Source organism: Haliotis cracherodii, unplaced genomic scaffold, assembly GCF_022045235.1.
Source record: "Haliotis cracherodii isolate W230 unplaced genomic scaffold, xgHalCrac1.p SCAF_8, whole genome shotgun sequence".
In the NCBI taxonomy this organism is placed as follows: Eukaryota; Metazoa; Mollusca; class Gastropoda; order Lepetellida; family Haliotidae; genus Haliotis; species Haliotis cracherodii.
The window spans coordinates 36313651-36331417 of NW_027266341.1; the positions used below are offsets into that span (position 1 = coordinate 36313651).

Genomic DNA, 17767 nt, shown 5'->3' on the forward strand with positions numbered 1-17767 from the left:
GACTTAAGAGATTTTACGACAGCTTTAAACGTCGAAGACATTGTCACAAGGGGCGTAACACTTTCACGATTTCTAGCAGATAATGAAAAGTTCGCATTATTTGTCAAGATAGGAGGACATTTACCCTTTTATGCCACAAATAGCACAAACGTGAAATCAGTTCACGTTGCAAGCCAGTAAGTACATACGTGTTTTGCCAAGCAAACATACATTATTGACAAGAGTCGGATCGGACATACACCATTAATACAAGTTATAAACATACAGAACCATTCAGTTGAACCAAATTGAATTCATGTACAACAGGTGCAGGAAGAGGATGGGAACGATGTTCATTATAACACCGTACATCAAATATTACAAACACATATTTAAAAGTTTAGATCATAGAAATGAAAAGTTTTTAAATTAAATGTTACACCCTTCCCGGGTTCCGCTTTGGTGGCTATTCATTGCCGTTGGTCGTGTTTTATGTGAAACATACATGCGGTTTATTCATTAAGCGAGACTTATCCTGAATCACCATGTAACGTCCTGGTTATTCAACATGGCGAACGCGAGGAGTCTAATGTACGGTGTCGTGATGTCAGGATGCATGCAGCTCATTCTTGGTGAGATACATCTTACATACATGTGCCTTGAGCTTAGGCAATCTCAGGAGGACATTATGATCTGTGGTTGATAAAACTGCGATATCTTGCATTAGGATGAGCAGGGATGTAAAGAAACTTCTAACAGTTGAAATGGTATGAAAACCGTGTGTGCATTTGTCAGCGTTTATATATACCTGCTATTATACTTCTGCTACAACAATTTGGACATTTGTCAGTGTTTAATTAACGTGGGTTTTATCATGATCATGGTCGAGAAGGAAATTTGGAGATAATGTTTGTACTTTTGTCAGTGTTTAATTACCGTATTCGACGTAATAAGCGCCCCGCTCCAACAAGCGCCCACGGCGATATTTGCTGATTTATTAAAAGTGAACAATACCAATTAGCACCTCTTACGATTGATCAATGTAAAGACTTATTCATTCGTGTATAATGCGCACTCGTGTGTTATATGCACCCTTAATTATAGGCAATTAATTTTTGGAAAATGTATCTGTCGTGTATAATACGCACAGACTTTTCTTTTGTTTCATTTCAGGCTGTTAGCATAAATCATGAAATTTTACGATCTTTCACCAACATTATATTTTAATGAGACCCCTATTTCTAACTTTGAGAGCGCCCTGGGCGCTTATTACGTCGAATACGGTAATAGGGGCTCTACTTCTCCCCAGGTACATGCTCACTGGGAACTTTTGGTGATTCCTGCTTCTACTCCTGTCACTGTGGAGACTCCTGTGACCAGACAACAGGAGTTTGTGGAGGTGTCTGTGATGCTGGCTGGGTGGGAGGAAGAGGAGAAAACTGTCAGAAAGGTAAAGTCGCTTGCACATGGAGTTCGCAGTATCTAAATATACCGATTGCACATAGCCACGTTTAATGACAACTTCACAGGCGTGGACCTGTCATAATATTTTGACATACATTGTGATGGAACGCACACAGAGAAATTCGTCAAATACCGACCTGTTGAATCACCAATCTGAACATGGATGCTTGCTGTTATGAATCTGTATGGCCTGAGGCTTGGGAAAACACATCACCATTACAGGGTCTATTGTCATGGGATACACTGGGGTTTTCATTTGTTTCAATTACAAATTCCAAAAATATAAAATTAAGTAGCTGGTCACCTGACTGATTAGTGAGGAAATCAATGGTTAATTGTCATGGAAACCGGCACAAATAAACATTTCCAAAACTGCTAAATAACAAAAGTCATCGCTCATGTCCAGACTAAGATCTTTGAAAATGTTAATCAGGAAGTATTGAACGGTCTTTCAGTTATGGATGGAAGAACGGACAGACGCACAAATTCCCATACCCCCACCTGCTTCTTGACGGGGGATAATAACTCCTTTGCATAAGAGCTGAACAAAGAAGAAAAATTTACCCCATACCGAAAATAACATTCAAACGTAACACAGAGTTCATCAATAGTACATGTATCTAATGCTGGATGGTTCTGTGTTGAGTTGGATACTGCAGAGTGAACTGTATGTTATAATTGCAGGTTTCAAGAGGCAAGCATGTTTTCCCTGTAACTCAAATTGCACATTTTAAGGATTCATTAACACTGAATACTGTCTAGAGTGAGTGAGTGATAATGGTTATAGGTCGCTTTTAGCAATATTCCAGAATGTCAGAATATTAGGTGTGGTTGGCATCCATTTGCCTCATTCCTCCGGTCCACTCTCTCTGTTGTGCAGTTAAACGTGGCATATCTTTTGTGCCTTTGCCTGTGATGTTGTGACAACTATCCATTGCATTTTGTGCCAGTCCTGCACATGCATCTTCTTGGCTGTTTTCTGATATCATTTGGATTTATTTCGTCAAATCCAATTTTCAAGTGTATACTTTCTTTTTACTCGGCAGTTTTATCAGGATCAACACATATCAGGATTAGACTCCGCGTGACAGCAAGCATAAATATCCACACCAAAAACTGTTGAAGTCTGCATTATAAATATACTCTTCAAAAGAAGAAACGCACAGGTAGAATTTTAGTTAATATATTTTACCTAATAAAGTCGATATATTTAATTTAATATCATAGGTACAAATATGAAATTTTGGAGATCGATAGTCACATGTTGTCGTTTTACTAAGGCGTTGAAAACTGTTCATTGTCATGTCACATAAGGCCATAAGGTTGCTCTGAACTCAGTATCTCGTGTGACCGCCCCGGGCAGCAATCACGGCTCTGCATCTCCTCGGCACTGACTGGATAAGAGTATGAATTCTGTCCTGCGGAATTCTGCGCCATTCTGCTTGTAACGCGTTGGCCAGTTGTGGGAGTGTCTGCGGCGTGTTCTGACGTTGTCGTACACGTCGATCGAGTTCATCCTAGAGGTGTTCGATTGGGTTGAGATCTGGTGATCTCGACGGCCAGAGCAAGTCCTTGATGTTGGCATTTTAAAGGTAGTCAAACGTGACACAATATGGGGCACAACGCTCATTTCGACGACGATAAACACGTTGTCTTCCATCTGTCCGGTGAAGAAGAAATCGTGATTCATCACTAAACTTCACTCGTCTCCAGTTTCTCAAATTCCAAGGCTGTAAGGTAAGGCACCAACGCAAGCGTCGCTGTCGATAGATCTGTTGTAAAACAGGGACGATAACTGTTCTTCTTGGTCGGATTCCTCTCGCGAAGATGGTTCCTGACAGTCTGGTCCGATATCCTCAAACCAGGGAAGCGTCCTGCAGTCTCCGTAGCTGTTGCATTGCAATGACTTAGGTGGAACAGTCGAATGTAGCGATCCTATGCATGGGTGGTAACTCTTGGTCGGGCGGTTCTCGGACGGTCTGCAGTGGAATTGAACTGCGTGTATCGGCCAAAAAGGTGGTAAATGGTGCTGTGGTTGACGTTGATGTGGCGTTCAACAGAAGACTGCGATTACCCTCTTTGCATACGTCCTATGGCGAGGACCCGGCATTTTCGAACTTGAATTATGTTGACAATTGAATGACAAATTATTGGCTTATGCTTGCCTTTTTATAGCCACTACCACGAGTTACGAATGCCATACCTTGCACGTGCATTTTGCTTTACTGTTTTCCGCCATGACATTGTTGAACAAGTGTGAAAACAATGCCGTTTAAGACATTGCAAATCGAAAATGGCTGCTTTTTGTCGCACCGTTTGTCGAATATCAGGTCACCAACATTTTCCAATAACATATATCCAATTTATATACCGGATTTTTTGTGTAGTCAGGTTCAGTGAACGACATACTACCTGTCCGTTTCTTTTTTTGACGAGTGTAAGTTATAGGCACAATATCGACTTTAAGAAGACAAATGGCGGCCATCTTGAATTTTCGGTGGCTTACGATTTGTCTTCTTAGTTACCCAAAGGCGACCAACCATACGTATGTCTGTGCTTGTATCATCATTTGACATAGCTCCACTATATAACAAGTATTGAAAATATTGCTATGATTGCTCTTTTCATGCAGAAAACGTAGCCTACAATAAAAACGCAACATCTCCTTCTCGACTGTTCCCAAGTGACCCTCCCTGGCCGGCAGACAACGCCGTAGATGGGAACAGGGACCAGGATGTGCATGGAAACTCCTGCTTCCACTCTGCTGACAGCGTTCAAGCTGTGTGGACAGTGGACCTGGGACAGCAATACAGGATACATGACGTCAGGATATACAACCGGGCAGGATGTCAGTATTATACCCAATTTCATTGATTTTCGTAGCTTCCTTTGTTACATGTACGTACATGAAAGATGGAACAAACTTTGTATGGGATAACTATCACTTGTTATTATCTGTTAACATTTAGCTCTTCAACAGCGTTTACGTGAAGGTACAATTATAATTGTTATCTGGGACACACATATATACATGTGAAACCAAAGATCATCTTTGAACTTTTGTATTCTATCTACCTCTATCTATATCTGTATACTATGCATACCTACATCTAAATGCAGGAATATCGGGAAGACGTCGGGAAGGATTTTAATATACTGTAGGTACCTATGAAGGCAGAGTGTATAAAAGATTTAACTACCCACCACATGATTGAAACTTTTGTAGAACATGTTCCTTGGGAGGTCAACATATTTAAAGTAAAAAACCTGCCGAACTCAAGAAAAATATTTTTTGGCGTTGTCATACTTAACTGCACATTGTCATGCACCCTGAAATTTGGTTGGAGATACTGCTTAAATAATTAAAGAAAGGTAGGCGCATCCTGCCCTACCGGTGGCGCAAGCGTGGGTGTTTACAAACACATGCATAGGCAAGTCAAGTGTTCTCCTGAACAAACAAAGGAACATATGGTACAAGTTAAATATGGAAGTTCATCGGACATCCTTTTGGACAAATTTAGATATGTCCTCCACATGTCTAGAATAAAATGGGCCTTGAATGATGTAAACCTGATTAAACAACTTGTGAACCCCTTGAAATCAACTCTGAAAGAGCATACATTTACTGTTATGAAACGAGGAATCGTACAATATAACACTTTGTTTAGACATCCAGCATGTCATATGACATGTCAACTCACTGGAATTTTCAAAAACAAGTCCCAGCGTCCCCAACCACTCCCCAACTCTAGAAGATCTAGAAGATCGTCCTTCAAATAACTGAAATTTAAGAGACACAGCTATTATCTATATTAACTTTGAAAGCACGCATATGAATATAAAGCCTGCCTGATATTAACCACCCAATTTGTGATATAGTTAAGGACTGACTGTGTATTTCTTTCGGTAGATTGAGGTATGAATAAAACCGATGCCCAAACTGAGAGAATCCGTGTCTCGATAACGTGCCGGCTAGCAATGAAACCCCAAGACATGAAATGTGTGGCCTGGAACCCAGTCTAGCGGGAAAAAACAGGCGAGCAAGCCTGCACGTTTGCTGTTTCATTCCTTCTCGGCTTTCGGCCTCAAAGGGTAGTTTTGACAATACATTTGCATGAATTTCGCTCAATGTCATGTGCGTGTTGATAAACGGGAGCAGAAAGGGAATTATCTTGACAGTAATATTGGGATTCCCCGACATCCCGTAGTAATAAAAGTAGTCCGCCTTGTTGGGCGTGGCTTATTTTTTTACTTTCATTGGGAAATAATTGCAATAACACGTGACCAATTCATCTTATCAGAGTGCAGGAATTACAATGAACACAACGAAAATTTAATTATTGCAAAATGATGGGGGTTTACATAAAAACTCATATTTCGGAAAACCATTAACTAAAGATTTAGTGAACGTTTTGCAATAGTGTTTGTGCACCTTAACACCACATCTGTGTTTAAAGCCTAATACAAGTAGTTCCTGCTTGGTAAACTCATTTGCATATATACTGGATCGTGATTATTGGACTGGTTCATCGCATCCCTAACACTAACCATACATGCCCAAACAATACGGGAGCCAGAATAGGTTATACATTGTATGTTGAAAATAGAGATGATCATAAGAGCATGTTTGTGTGTCATAGTTATTTTAGGAAACGAGCATGTTTGTGTGTCATAGTTATTTTAGGAAACTTGTATTTCCCGAGCGAAAGCGAGGGTAATAAAAATTCGTTATTGCCCATTTTGTCTTAATCCGTTAGAGGCCACCTCCAGAAAAATGCACTGATCAGGATTGGCGTCTTAGAAAACAGGAATTGTCTAATGACGTCAAGAATCTTCAGCTATGACGTCGTTTCACATGCACATTCGATGTTTATGAACCTGATTATTTGTAACTCTATGGGGGAACTAACTGGAACAGTGTTAAACAAATATCACATCATCATGATCTTACAGACGGAACACACATATTTTTGTTTTTCCCTGACAGATGTCACGAGGATCCAGGAGGCTGTCCTGTCTTTGACTAACATCAGCTCCACACACGACACCATCTGCTACACCTTCCCATCCAACATCATAGAAGGCAACTCAGTCTTTGACGTGAAGTGTGACGGGAGGGCTAGGTATTTGACCATAACACACAACACAACGACCCTCAATTTGTGCGAGGTTGAGATATATGGTAGGATCACACACGTTATGTTTCATTTGTAGGTTAAATGTGTTTTAGTTAAATGGAATATGAGTAATGCCTTTTCATATAAGTGTTAATGAATACATACATGTAAGTGTAATTTGCTGTAATAAATATATTTATAACGACTTAATATCAGTTACTTAAAACATAGGGGGCACGGGTGGCCCAGTCGTCTAAGGCGCCGCAATTCACTGTGCAGAGTTGCGTCCCTTGGGCACGCCAGAAACCTATGATTGTGGGTTCGAATCCCGGTATGCCCCGATTATGTTTCTAGGTTTGTCAGCACCATACCCGTGCTCGTGGGTTTCACCGAAGTGGTAAACATCTGAGACCTGCATCACTCCTAACTTTTCTCCCACATTAAGCTGACACACCGTGATATAACTGGAATAATGTTAAAAGCGGTGTTAAACCCAACTCACTCACTCACTCACTCACTCACTTAAAAAAATAAAAGCTTGGATTGATGAAAGGGGAAAGGCAAATGGATTCAGGTACATTCTCAGTAAATATGAACATTTCTTTGAAGAGATAAAACTAATACTTTTTTACTCCCGCTATCGTGACATACACATTCATTCAAGATATAACAAAAGCAGTATTTGTTCGGCCATACATGACATGCTGTTAATCATACTTCTTTAAGTTTGCAGTCCAGGCGTTTTCGGTGAAAACTGCAGTGATTTCTGCCATTGTTCCAATGAGCCCTGTCACCCAGTCAGTGGTGTGTGTCCTGGAGACTGTAGACCAGGGTGGCAGGGAGACAGGTGTGATACAGGTGAGGTGATTCAGTCAGTGGTGTGTGTCCAGGAAACTGTAGTCCAGGTAGGCAGGGAGACAGTTGTGATACAGGTGAGGAGATTTAGTCAGTGGTGTGTGTCCAGGAAACTGTAGACCAGGTAGGCAGGGAGACAGTTGTGATACAGGTGAGGAGATTCAGTCAGTGGTGTGTGTCATGGAGACTGTAGACCAGGGTGGCAGGGAGACAGGTGTGATACAGGTGAGGTGATTCAGTCAGTGGAGTGTGTGCTGGAAACTGTAGACCAGGTAGGCAGGGAGACAGGTGTGATACAGGTGAGGAGATTCAGTCAGTGGTGTGTGTCCTGGAGACTGTAGACCAGGGTGGCAGGGAGACAGTTGTGATACAGGTGAGGAGATTCAGTCAGTGGTGTGTGTCCTTGAGACTGTAGCCAAGGAGGGTGGCAGGGAGGCAGGTGTGATACAGGTGAGGAGATTCAGTCAGTGGTGTGTGTCCTGGAGAGTGTAGACCAGGTAGGCAGGGAGACAGTTGTGATACAGGTGAGGAGATTTAGTCAGTGGTGTGTGTCCAGGAAACTGTAGTCCAGGTAGGCAGGGAGACAGTTGTGATACAGGTGAGGAGATTCAGTCAGTGGTGTGTGTCCTGGAGACTGTAGACCACGGTGACAGGGAGACAGTTGTGATACAGGTGAGGAGATTCAGTCAGTGGTGTTTGTCATGGAGACTGTAGACAGGGTAGGCAGGGACATAGGTGTGATACAGGTGAGGAGATTCAGTCAGTGGTGTGTGTCCTGGAAACTGTAGACCAGGTAGGCAGAGAGACAGGTGTAATACAGGTGAGGAGATTTAGTCAGTGGTGTGTGTCCTGGAGACTGTAGACCAGGTAGGCAGGGAGAAAGGTGTAATACAGGTGAGGAGATTTAGTCAGTGGTGTGTGTCCTGGAGACTGTAGACCAGGTAGGCAGGGAGACAGGTGTGATACAGGTGAGGAGATTCAGTCAGTGGTGTTTGTCCTGGAGACTGTAGACCAGGGTGGCAGGGAGGCAGGTGTGATACATATAAACAGACGATTACAATTACTGCATCGTTGATGATAAAGATTTCTCCCCCTGTTCGCTTGTTCATTAACATGTTTATGTCTGTGTTGCTGACCAAATCAAAACCTTGTATTTTCAGTGTGTGCTAAGAACCATTACGGTGTCAGCTGTAAAGACGTTTGCTCCAATCGGAGATGTTTAGATCCGTCGTCGTCATGTGACCGCTACACGGGGATGTGTGACAGTGGGTGTACTTCCGGTTGGACTAATGTTGACTGTGCTCAAAGTAGGAATTTGCTTTTGTTAAATACTATACATTGTTATCATGTATCGTTTTATTACAGGCGCACGGGTGCACACGGTTGAAAACGAAAATAGTGTTCATTGAGCCTGAGACCTTTGTCCTGATACGCTTTGTGGTACACTTTACTTGCAAAATCGATTGTTGATTTACAGGTTTTAAATAATATTTATTTGCATATGAAGACGCCTTATATTTAACGTTATGCATTTGACATCACTGTTTCAGAATAGACGACACTGGTCACATTCATATTCAAATATTTTTCATGCAAAGTAATTGTATTCCAATATTGATTATCTATATATGAATGTAATCTTGTATATTTATCTTTCAATGAAAAATCTGGTTCAATCGGCATGACCAAGGCTTAGATATCCTCATATGTTATCGATAACCAACCAACTTGAACTTGAACAGGGTGTTCTGGGTCGTATGGGCATAACTGCAGGGAACCCTGTTCTACCAGGAAATGCAAGGGTAGCTCACCTTGTGATCACGTTACGGGGACGTGCGTTTCCGGATGTCAGGAGGGATGGAAGGGTAAAGATTGTAAAGAAGGTAATTCCCAGATGGAAAACAGTTCAAGTAATAGGTCTAGGTAAATAAAGCAAATTAAAACTCCGTCCCAAAGCTTCTCACAGTTCTGAAAAAATACAGTTTCAGCAACATGTAGAGGTTGACACGTTGCATATATGAGCCGTTAATGCTTTATAACCATGTCGTAAATGTTGCAGGATCAATATAGTGACGTTGCCAAAAAATGGTTTCACATATTGTTTTCACATAATTTTATGGATAACGTGAAACTGATGGAATATATGTATAATTATCGCTTTAATAATATTTTTTTATTGCAAAATTCCGATACTCACACTTGTTAATGTATTGACATATATATATAGAGTTGAGGTTAATACTTCATGCCAGATTTCTTAAATATTTCAGCCTGTGACAGTCAACATTATGGGTCTAACTGTGACAAGACCTGTGCCTCCAGACACTGTGTGGGGAACTCTTCCTGCAACTCAACAGGGGACTGTGACAGGGGATGTGAGACAGGGTGGACACTGGACGACTGTACAGGTGAGGATGGCATAAAGGAGATAAGAATGGAAACAATTGAGCGCGAGTATAGACCAGGGCGACGGTCCACGAACTATTTAGTTGTGGTAAAATCGAGGTAACATTGCTTTACTATCGAAGCACTTTATCATGATAAAAGTAGCTTCACAGAAAAATGGGAAAATGTGTGAAAAGAAGTAAACCTGATTTTTTTTATAGTAACAAAAGCCACATAGATTCATATTACACTTCAATGTAATGTACACGTACGACATGCCGATATCAATAGTAGCATATATATGTACCACAGGACAAAGAGATCAAATTGATATTCTATATCGGAGGAAAAGGTCACTCAGTCATTTTGTCTAACAACGACTGAGACAAAACGTCATTATGTTTTCCTACATTGTAAATCTTCACCCAGGTACCTGCCCACGAGGGACGTTTGGAGAGTTTTGTAATTTCACCTGTCATTGTGGAGAGACCTGTAACAGAACAACAGGGGTTTGTGAAGGTGACTGTGACCCCGGTTGGTTCGACGGAAATGGAAAACTCTGCCAGAAAGGTTTGCTGTATACTCAGAGTGAGTGAGTGAGTGAGTGAGTGAGTATGATTTAACGCCGCTTTTAGCAATATTCCAGCAATATCACGGCGGGGGACACCAGGAATGGGCTTCACACATTGAACCCATGTCGGGAATCGAACCCTGGTCTTTGGCGTGACGAGCGAACGCTTCAACCACTAGGCTACCCGACCGCCCCCTGTATACTCAGATAAGCAAACAAGCGTCGCTGTTGTTAGACAACAGTGGTGTTGTTACATTTCAGCACTGTGTTAGGGCACATACGACTGACGAGGTGTGTTGGAAAGTTTGGACTACAGTGTATGGGACTTTCTTGTACATGGTTTTATATGTACTTGTAGGTACTTAAATGGTATATCGCTGTCATTATATGATTAGTGCATAATGATGGTCATCGTCACACAGATGGTAAAATTGGATCATGAATTATATGAGTCACTAGCGGCGTGTAAATGATTTTACGGGCTGGATGGGCATGTACACCCCAACAACCGCTAGTCGAAAGAATTTTTCATTGCACAAGTACAGAGATTTATTTTCTATGAAATACGTTTGTGTGACAATACCATATCTGCCTTAGGACCGCCCGTGGGTAACCGCATGGTAACGCTACATGTGAACAGGGTCAATTATGACGTAATAAGCACACGACGTCAAATGAAACACTATGACGTCAGGATGTCCGCACAGGCGACGACAGTCAGAAAGCTGGACTTTTTTACGAGAGGTGATTGTAATACTTTTACAAAACATTGCTTCAAAACACGTAGGTTAGTAGTCCACAATGTACATGTATTGGGGCTACTCGATAATATAGCTCTTATTTACAGAAAACGTTGCCTTCAAGAAACCAGCTGCAACTCCTGGTGCTCTATATAATGCACACTGGTCTGCAGACAAAGCTGTAGATGGGAACCGTGACCAGGATGTGTTACACAACTCCTGTTTCCACTCTGCTGCTAAATTTCCAAGCGTGTGGACTGTAGACCTTGGACAGGAGTACAGGATACATGACGTCAGGATATACAACCGAGTAAACTGTATGTATATCTTTCGGAAGTAGTCAGTAATATCTCGCTAATTATATGGCTGAAATAATGCCGTTTCTTTTTTGTGCAATGTTAACTCACTTAGTTTAGTATATGTGACGTTTTTCAGTGGCAAGTCCTCAGCCAAAAGGCACACGCATTGCAAAGTGAACGATGCACATTTTACGAAACAAACAATTATCATATATACATGTTTACCAGAAACGTTTGTCTGACCTATGGGCAGAACTATTTTTGATGAATTTAGACGTTTATAGCAATGCTGTAAATATCGTTCTTTGTTGTCGTTCGTATTCTCCAAATCTGTTTGAATACACTACATAGATCTACCCTGAAGCAAGAATGAACAGCTTGAGATTATTTCAAGATGCAATGGGCTCTCTTCAACTTAGCACTTCCCATTTTACTGGGGATGATATGGTCATCTTCTTCATACCCTGAATATTTCAGGAAATGGCTTCATATGGTGGAGTTTATGACATTTGTTTTCATTAACACTGGAGACTTGGACATTGTTCTTGTACACTGCACCCACACACACTGTAGGATCTCTCCCATAGCTATTCATAAGTCACCGATTCTTAGAATGCTTCTCCAAAGTTCTTGGACATTCACTTTTCACAGTCATTTTAGGAAATGACAATTTATACATTAAATATTGTAGGAAAGGGTTTCTCATAAACTGAAGATTCTAGCACAACATTCTTCATATAACGGAGATTCTACTTTATTTAAGATTTCGTTCCTCTTCGACATGATTATTTCATGCTTAAAGACATTGTTCTTCAAAATATATGACATTGAATAGGTTATTCATACAGTAGTAAGAAGAGATTCTTAGACATGGTTTATCGTCGACTGGAGATTCTAAGGCATGGCTCATTATCCACTGCATATTCTAAGATAAGGATCACTATCCACTGGAGATTCTAAGACATGGTTCATTATCCACTGGATATTCTAAGATAAGGATCACTATCCACTGGAGATTCTAAGAAATGGCTCATTATCCACTTGATATTCTAAGATAAGGATCTCCATCCACTGGAGATTCTAAGACATTGATCAATGCAGTATCCACTCCCATGGCTGATTTTACGTACCCTTCTAATAATTCTATGTTGGGGGTACAAATGGCACAATAGATTGATTGTACGTGTGCTAAATGTTAACACTCCGGAAAATGTGTAATGTGTCAACGATATGTAACTATTTACTATTGAATTTGTTCCACTGTTTATTAATTTATTTTAGAAATGTTTCCCGCACAAACAAATGTACTTAGTGTGAATTGAGTCATTTAAGTCCAGCTTGTGAGTGTTCAAGCTGTTCAACTCTGAAAATATAACAAACTATACAGTTTACAGAAATAAATCCTTTATCATTTATTCCCTACATAAAAGTACAAGAATTGTTTTTAGGAACCATGAGTGAAAAGTCTGATCATCAAAGTTAGAGAGATTCTTGGCTAGCTTCAAACGCAATGGGAATAGTTGATAGTTGAAGAGATAGTGAGGCTGAACAAAGAGAAGGTTGGTGGGCTTTTATAAGAATGGAAAATATGGTCAGACCAGGGTTCTGATGATAGTGACAAAATGATGATGAGAATTTAAAAGAATTATGGCAGCTTATCTGGCAAGATTGAACATTAACTAGTCTTAGAGTAAAGGACACAGAGATAATAGAAAGTATAAATACTTACACCAAGATCATAGATAACAGGTATCAGACGTTAAAGGCAGGTGTTCAAATTTGGTTTAATGATCACGTGAAGCCGAAAAGTTCAGCGAGTTCAAGCCTAATCTGGAGGCGAAAAAGGCAGCATTGATTGTGCGATCAGCTGCTCTGAAACAGTCAGACCTTAAAATCAAGGGGAAGCTTCCACTGAAGATTCTAAGATATGGTTCGTTATCCACTGGAGATTCTAAGGCATGTATCCGAATCCACTGGGGATTCTAAGATATGGTTCATTATCTCCTGGAAATTCTAAGATATGGTTCATTATCCACTAGAGATTCTAAGGCATGTATCCTCATCCACTGGAGATTCTAAGGCATGTATCCTCATTCACTGGGGATTCTAAGACATGTATCCTCATCCTCTGGATAGTCTAAAACATGGATCCTCATCCACTGGAGATTCAAAGACATGGACCCTCATCCACTGGAGATACTGAGGCATGTATCCGAATCCACTGGGGATTCTAAGATATGGTTCATTATCTCCTGGAAATTCTAAGATATGGTTCATTATCCACTAGAGATTCTAAGGCATGTATCCTCATCCACTGGAGATTCTAAGGCATGTATCCTCATTCACTGGGGATTCTAAGACATGTATCCTCATCCACTGCGGGTTCTTAGACATGTATCCTCACCCACTGGGGATTCTAAGGCATGTATCCTCATCCACTGGAGATTCAAAGATATGGTTCATTATCCACTGGAGATTCAAAGATATGGTTCATTATCCACTTGAGATTCTAAGGCATGTATTCTCATCCTCTGGATAGTCTAAACCATGGATCCTCATCCACTGGAGAGTCTAAAACATGGATCCTCATCCACTGGAGATTCAAAGACATGGACCCTCATCCACTGGAGATACTAAAATATGGTTCATTATATGCTAGAGATTCTGAGGCATGTATGCTCATCCACTGGAGATTCTAAGACATGGCTCATTATCCACTGGAGATACTAAGATATGGATCCTCATCCACTGGAGTTTCTAAGACATTGGTCATCATCCACTAGAGATTCAAAGATATGGTTCATTATCCACTAGAGATTCTAAGGCATGTATCCTCGTCCACTGGAGATTCTAAGACATGGACCATTATCCCCTGGAGATTCCGAGGCATGTATCCTCATCCACTGGAGATTCTAACGCATGGTTCATTATCCACTGGAGATCTGGAGATACTGAGACCTAGATCACCATCCATTGGAGATTCTAAGGCATGTATCCACATCCACTGGGGATTCTAAGATATAGTTCATTATCCGCTGGAGAGTCTAAAACATGGATCCTCATCCACTGGAGAGTCTAAAACATGGATCCCCATCCACTTGAGATTCTAAGATATTGTTCATTATCCACTAGAGTTTCTGAGGCATGTATGCTCATCCACTGGATATTCTAAGACACGGCTCATCATCCACTGGAGATTCAAAGATATGGTTCATTATCCACTAGAGATTCTAAGGCATGTATCCTCATCCACTGGAGATTCTAAGACACGGCTAATTATCCACTGGAGATTCAAAGATATGGTTCATTATCCACTAGAGTTTCTAAGGCATGTATCCTCATCCACTGGAGATTCTAAGACATGGACCATTATCCACTGGAGATTCTAAGACACGGCTCATTATCCACTGGAGATACTAAGATATGGATCCTCATCCACTGGAGTTTCTAAGGCATTGGTCATCATCCACTGGAGATTCAAAGATATGGTTCATTATCCACTAGAGATTCTAAGGCATGTATCCTCGTTAACTGGAGATTCTAAGACATGGATCCTCATCCACCGGAGAGTCTAAAACATGGATCCTCATCCACTGGAGATTCTAAGACATGGACCATCATCCACTCGAGATTCTAAGATAAGGTTCATTATCCACTAGAGATTCTAAGGCATGTATCCTCATCCACTGGAGATTCTAAGACATGGAGGGGCGGTCGAGTAGCCTAGTGGTTAAAGCGTTCGCTCGTCACGTCGAAGACCCTGGTTCGAATCCCGACATGGGTACAATGTGTGAAGCCCATTTATGGTGTCCCCCGCCGTGATATTGCTGGAATATTGCTAAAAGCGGCGTAAAACTATACTCACTCACTCACTCTAAGACATGGACCATTATCCACTGGAGATTCTAAGACACGGCTCATTATCCACTGGAGATACTAAGATATGGATCCTCATCCACTGGAGTTTCTAAGACATGGGTCATCATCCACTGGAGATTCAAAGATATGGTTCATTATCCACTAGAGATTCTAAGGCATGTATGCTCATCCACTGGAGATTCTAAGACATGGATCCTCATCCACCGGAGAGTCTAAAACATGGATCCTCATCCACTGGAGATTCTAAGACATGGACCATTATCCACTCGAGATTCTAAGAAAAGGTTCATTATCCACTGGAGATTCCGAGGCATGTATCCTCATCCACTGGAGATTCTAACGCATGGTTCATTATCCACTGGAGATCTGGAGATACTGAGACCTAGATCACCATCCATTGGAGATTCTAAGGCATGTATCCACATCCACTGTAGATTCTATGGCATGGCACATTATCCACTGGAGATACTAAGACATGGATCCCCATCCACTGGAGATTCTAAGACATGAGTCATCATCCACTGGAGATTCTAAGACGTAGATCATTATTCATTGGAGATTCTAAGATAAAAAATAAACATTGGGTTATCTTACGTTTGAAATATTTAATTCCCATTTTGAGGCCCTTAGGGTACTTTTGCTCTTCCGTCTAGGAATATGTTGTCAAGATCAGACTCTGCAACTTGTGCGAAATGTTTCGTCGCTGTCTTGTCGACACCACTAGGCCTCGCAACCTGAGCATCTGTTGTAAATTATTCACATAAAAAATATGTATGTCCAGCCTTCTCCCCCAAAATGTATTTAAATGTCTTTTTATTTTGACAAATTAAATATTACCTAGATCTAGGCTCATTTTGTCCGAGCATTCGGGTACTTCATAAGGGGGGCGCTCGGCGGCAAGCTTTTGCCTTTTAGGCGGCGTGTCCTTCACGCCTGTCAATAAAGACAATGCTATCTTTTACAATTTCATCTTAATTTCTTTTTTGGTATGTGTTTACATCATAATATGATAGCTAGAGCAGCAGACGACAAATGTCGTTTACGTGTTTGTTCAACTGATTTTTTCTGAAGATGTTTGTGTTATTATAGTCACCAGAATTTTCCAGATTGGAGAGTATAATGTCAAAATCATCGTCACTCCATTCATTTGCAGGATCTAGATAGACTTTAGCAAAACTTCCTATATCAAAAGTTCCCACTGACACGGAATTCGTGAGCTCCGCCATTAATATGGGCAAGCACAAAGTGCACATGCATATCCTTACGCGGTAAAGAGGCCGTTAAGCCAGCTGTTTCAATCAGAGGGGGTTTATTGTGATTTAATAGCTTCTGATTGACCAATCAGAATCGAGTAAATTCCAAATTCATGGTAGGATTTTAGATAGAGCATGCTCGATTGCACGTTTCAAGTTGTAAATGTAGAAACCAAATGTTGGAACTGCGGGAATATTGCTTGCCATAAAGGGAAAGTGGACTATTTGAAAGTTGAAGTCACCCCTCTTGCCATGCATACTTGTAGACAGTTTTTACCGCTGTGAACATTTATGCATACCTCGAAATATGAATCACATGAGTTGGTCTCAATTATTTACAGTTCATGTGGATAAATCTGTGAAAGCGAATTGGTACTTGACCTTTATTGGACGATGTCAAATAATTGATATTCCTGAAGCTTAAGTTAGGCTTCTCTGCAAAATCCTCGTGTTTTGATTTTGCCAGTAAAAGGAGATATTGTGCTTCATGTACATAAGGAACAGATGAGCAGAGAGGGGAGCACAAATGTTTCCCATGGGGATGCTTACTTCCTACCTAATCGTTCTATCCCCTAATTGCACATCATTGATGTTATCAATGAAGAAGTCCAGATTTCACAGTTCGTCTCTCAATTTCATTACAGCTGTGGTAACCACGTTTGGTAACAAATACCTAAATGGATAAAGACTTGTTTGGTTCGTTTCTGAGAATGAAAAAAAAGCAAGTACATCCATTGAGTTTTAGATAATCCTCAGGGTATTAATTCAACTTGACCCAAATACTTTCTGTCAAGCTAAAAAAGTCATTCCTTGATTGTATTATAGATCATGGGTAATCTTTGAAACAGGGATTTGTGGTACATTTGCTGGACCCTGCACTTTACTGTCTTTGTACGAATGTGAACTCCAGCACCACAGAGGACTGGATATGCCTTTAGGTTTTAGTTTCACACTAAATGTGACAGTATTGATGCGTAGTTTTGGCAGATATATTTCCTCATTTACATACAGGTCTTATATGTGGCATTTCTTGCTATGTCACTCACACCAAGTTCGGTGATCAAACAATAAATACTAATATAGAGATAACTGGTATCAAACATATGTGTGAGATCGAATTCCAGGCCCGTGATTGGCTACTACTTGGTGATGACCTGGGGTCAGATGATGACGTACTACTATCCTGAGTGTAGTGAGTGAGTGAGTGAGTATTGTTTTACGCCGC

At 40.9% G+C, this 17767-nt stretch overlaps 1 protein-coding gene across 1 annotated transcript in view; it reads left to right on the forward strand.

Moving 5' to 3' along the window:
* The first annotated feature begins 547 nt into the window (after positions 1 to 547).
* LOC139450444 (receptor-type tyrosine-protein phosphatase epsilon-like) overlaps positions 548 to 17767 on the forward strand; it is a 70372-nt gene continuing 53152 nt past the window's right edge. The window contains exons 1-10 of the mRNA XM_071232150.1: positions 548 to 611; positions 1289 to 1429; positions 4076 to 4291; positions 6431 to 6625; positions 7287 to 7418; positions 8576 to 8722; positions 9158 to 9298; positions 9686 to 9823; positions 10230 to 10370; positions 11219 to 11428. Coding sequence (XP_071088251.1) covers positions 548 to 611; positions 1289 to 1429; positions 4076 to 4291; positions 6431 to 6625; positions 7287 to 7418; positions 8576 to 8722; positions 9158 to 9298; positions 9686 to 9823; positions 10230 to 10370; positions 11219 to 11428 — 1525 coding nt within the window. The remainder of the gene's footprint in view (positions 612 to 1288; positions 1430 to 4075; positions 4292 to 6430; positions 6626 to 7286; positions 7419 to 8575; positions 8723 to 9157; positions 9299 to 9685; positions 9824 to 10229; positions 10371 to 11218; positions 11429 to 17767) is intronic.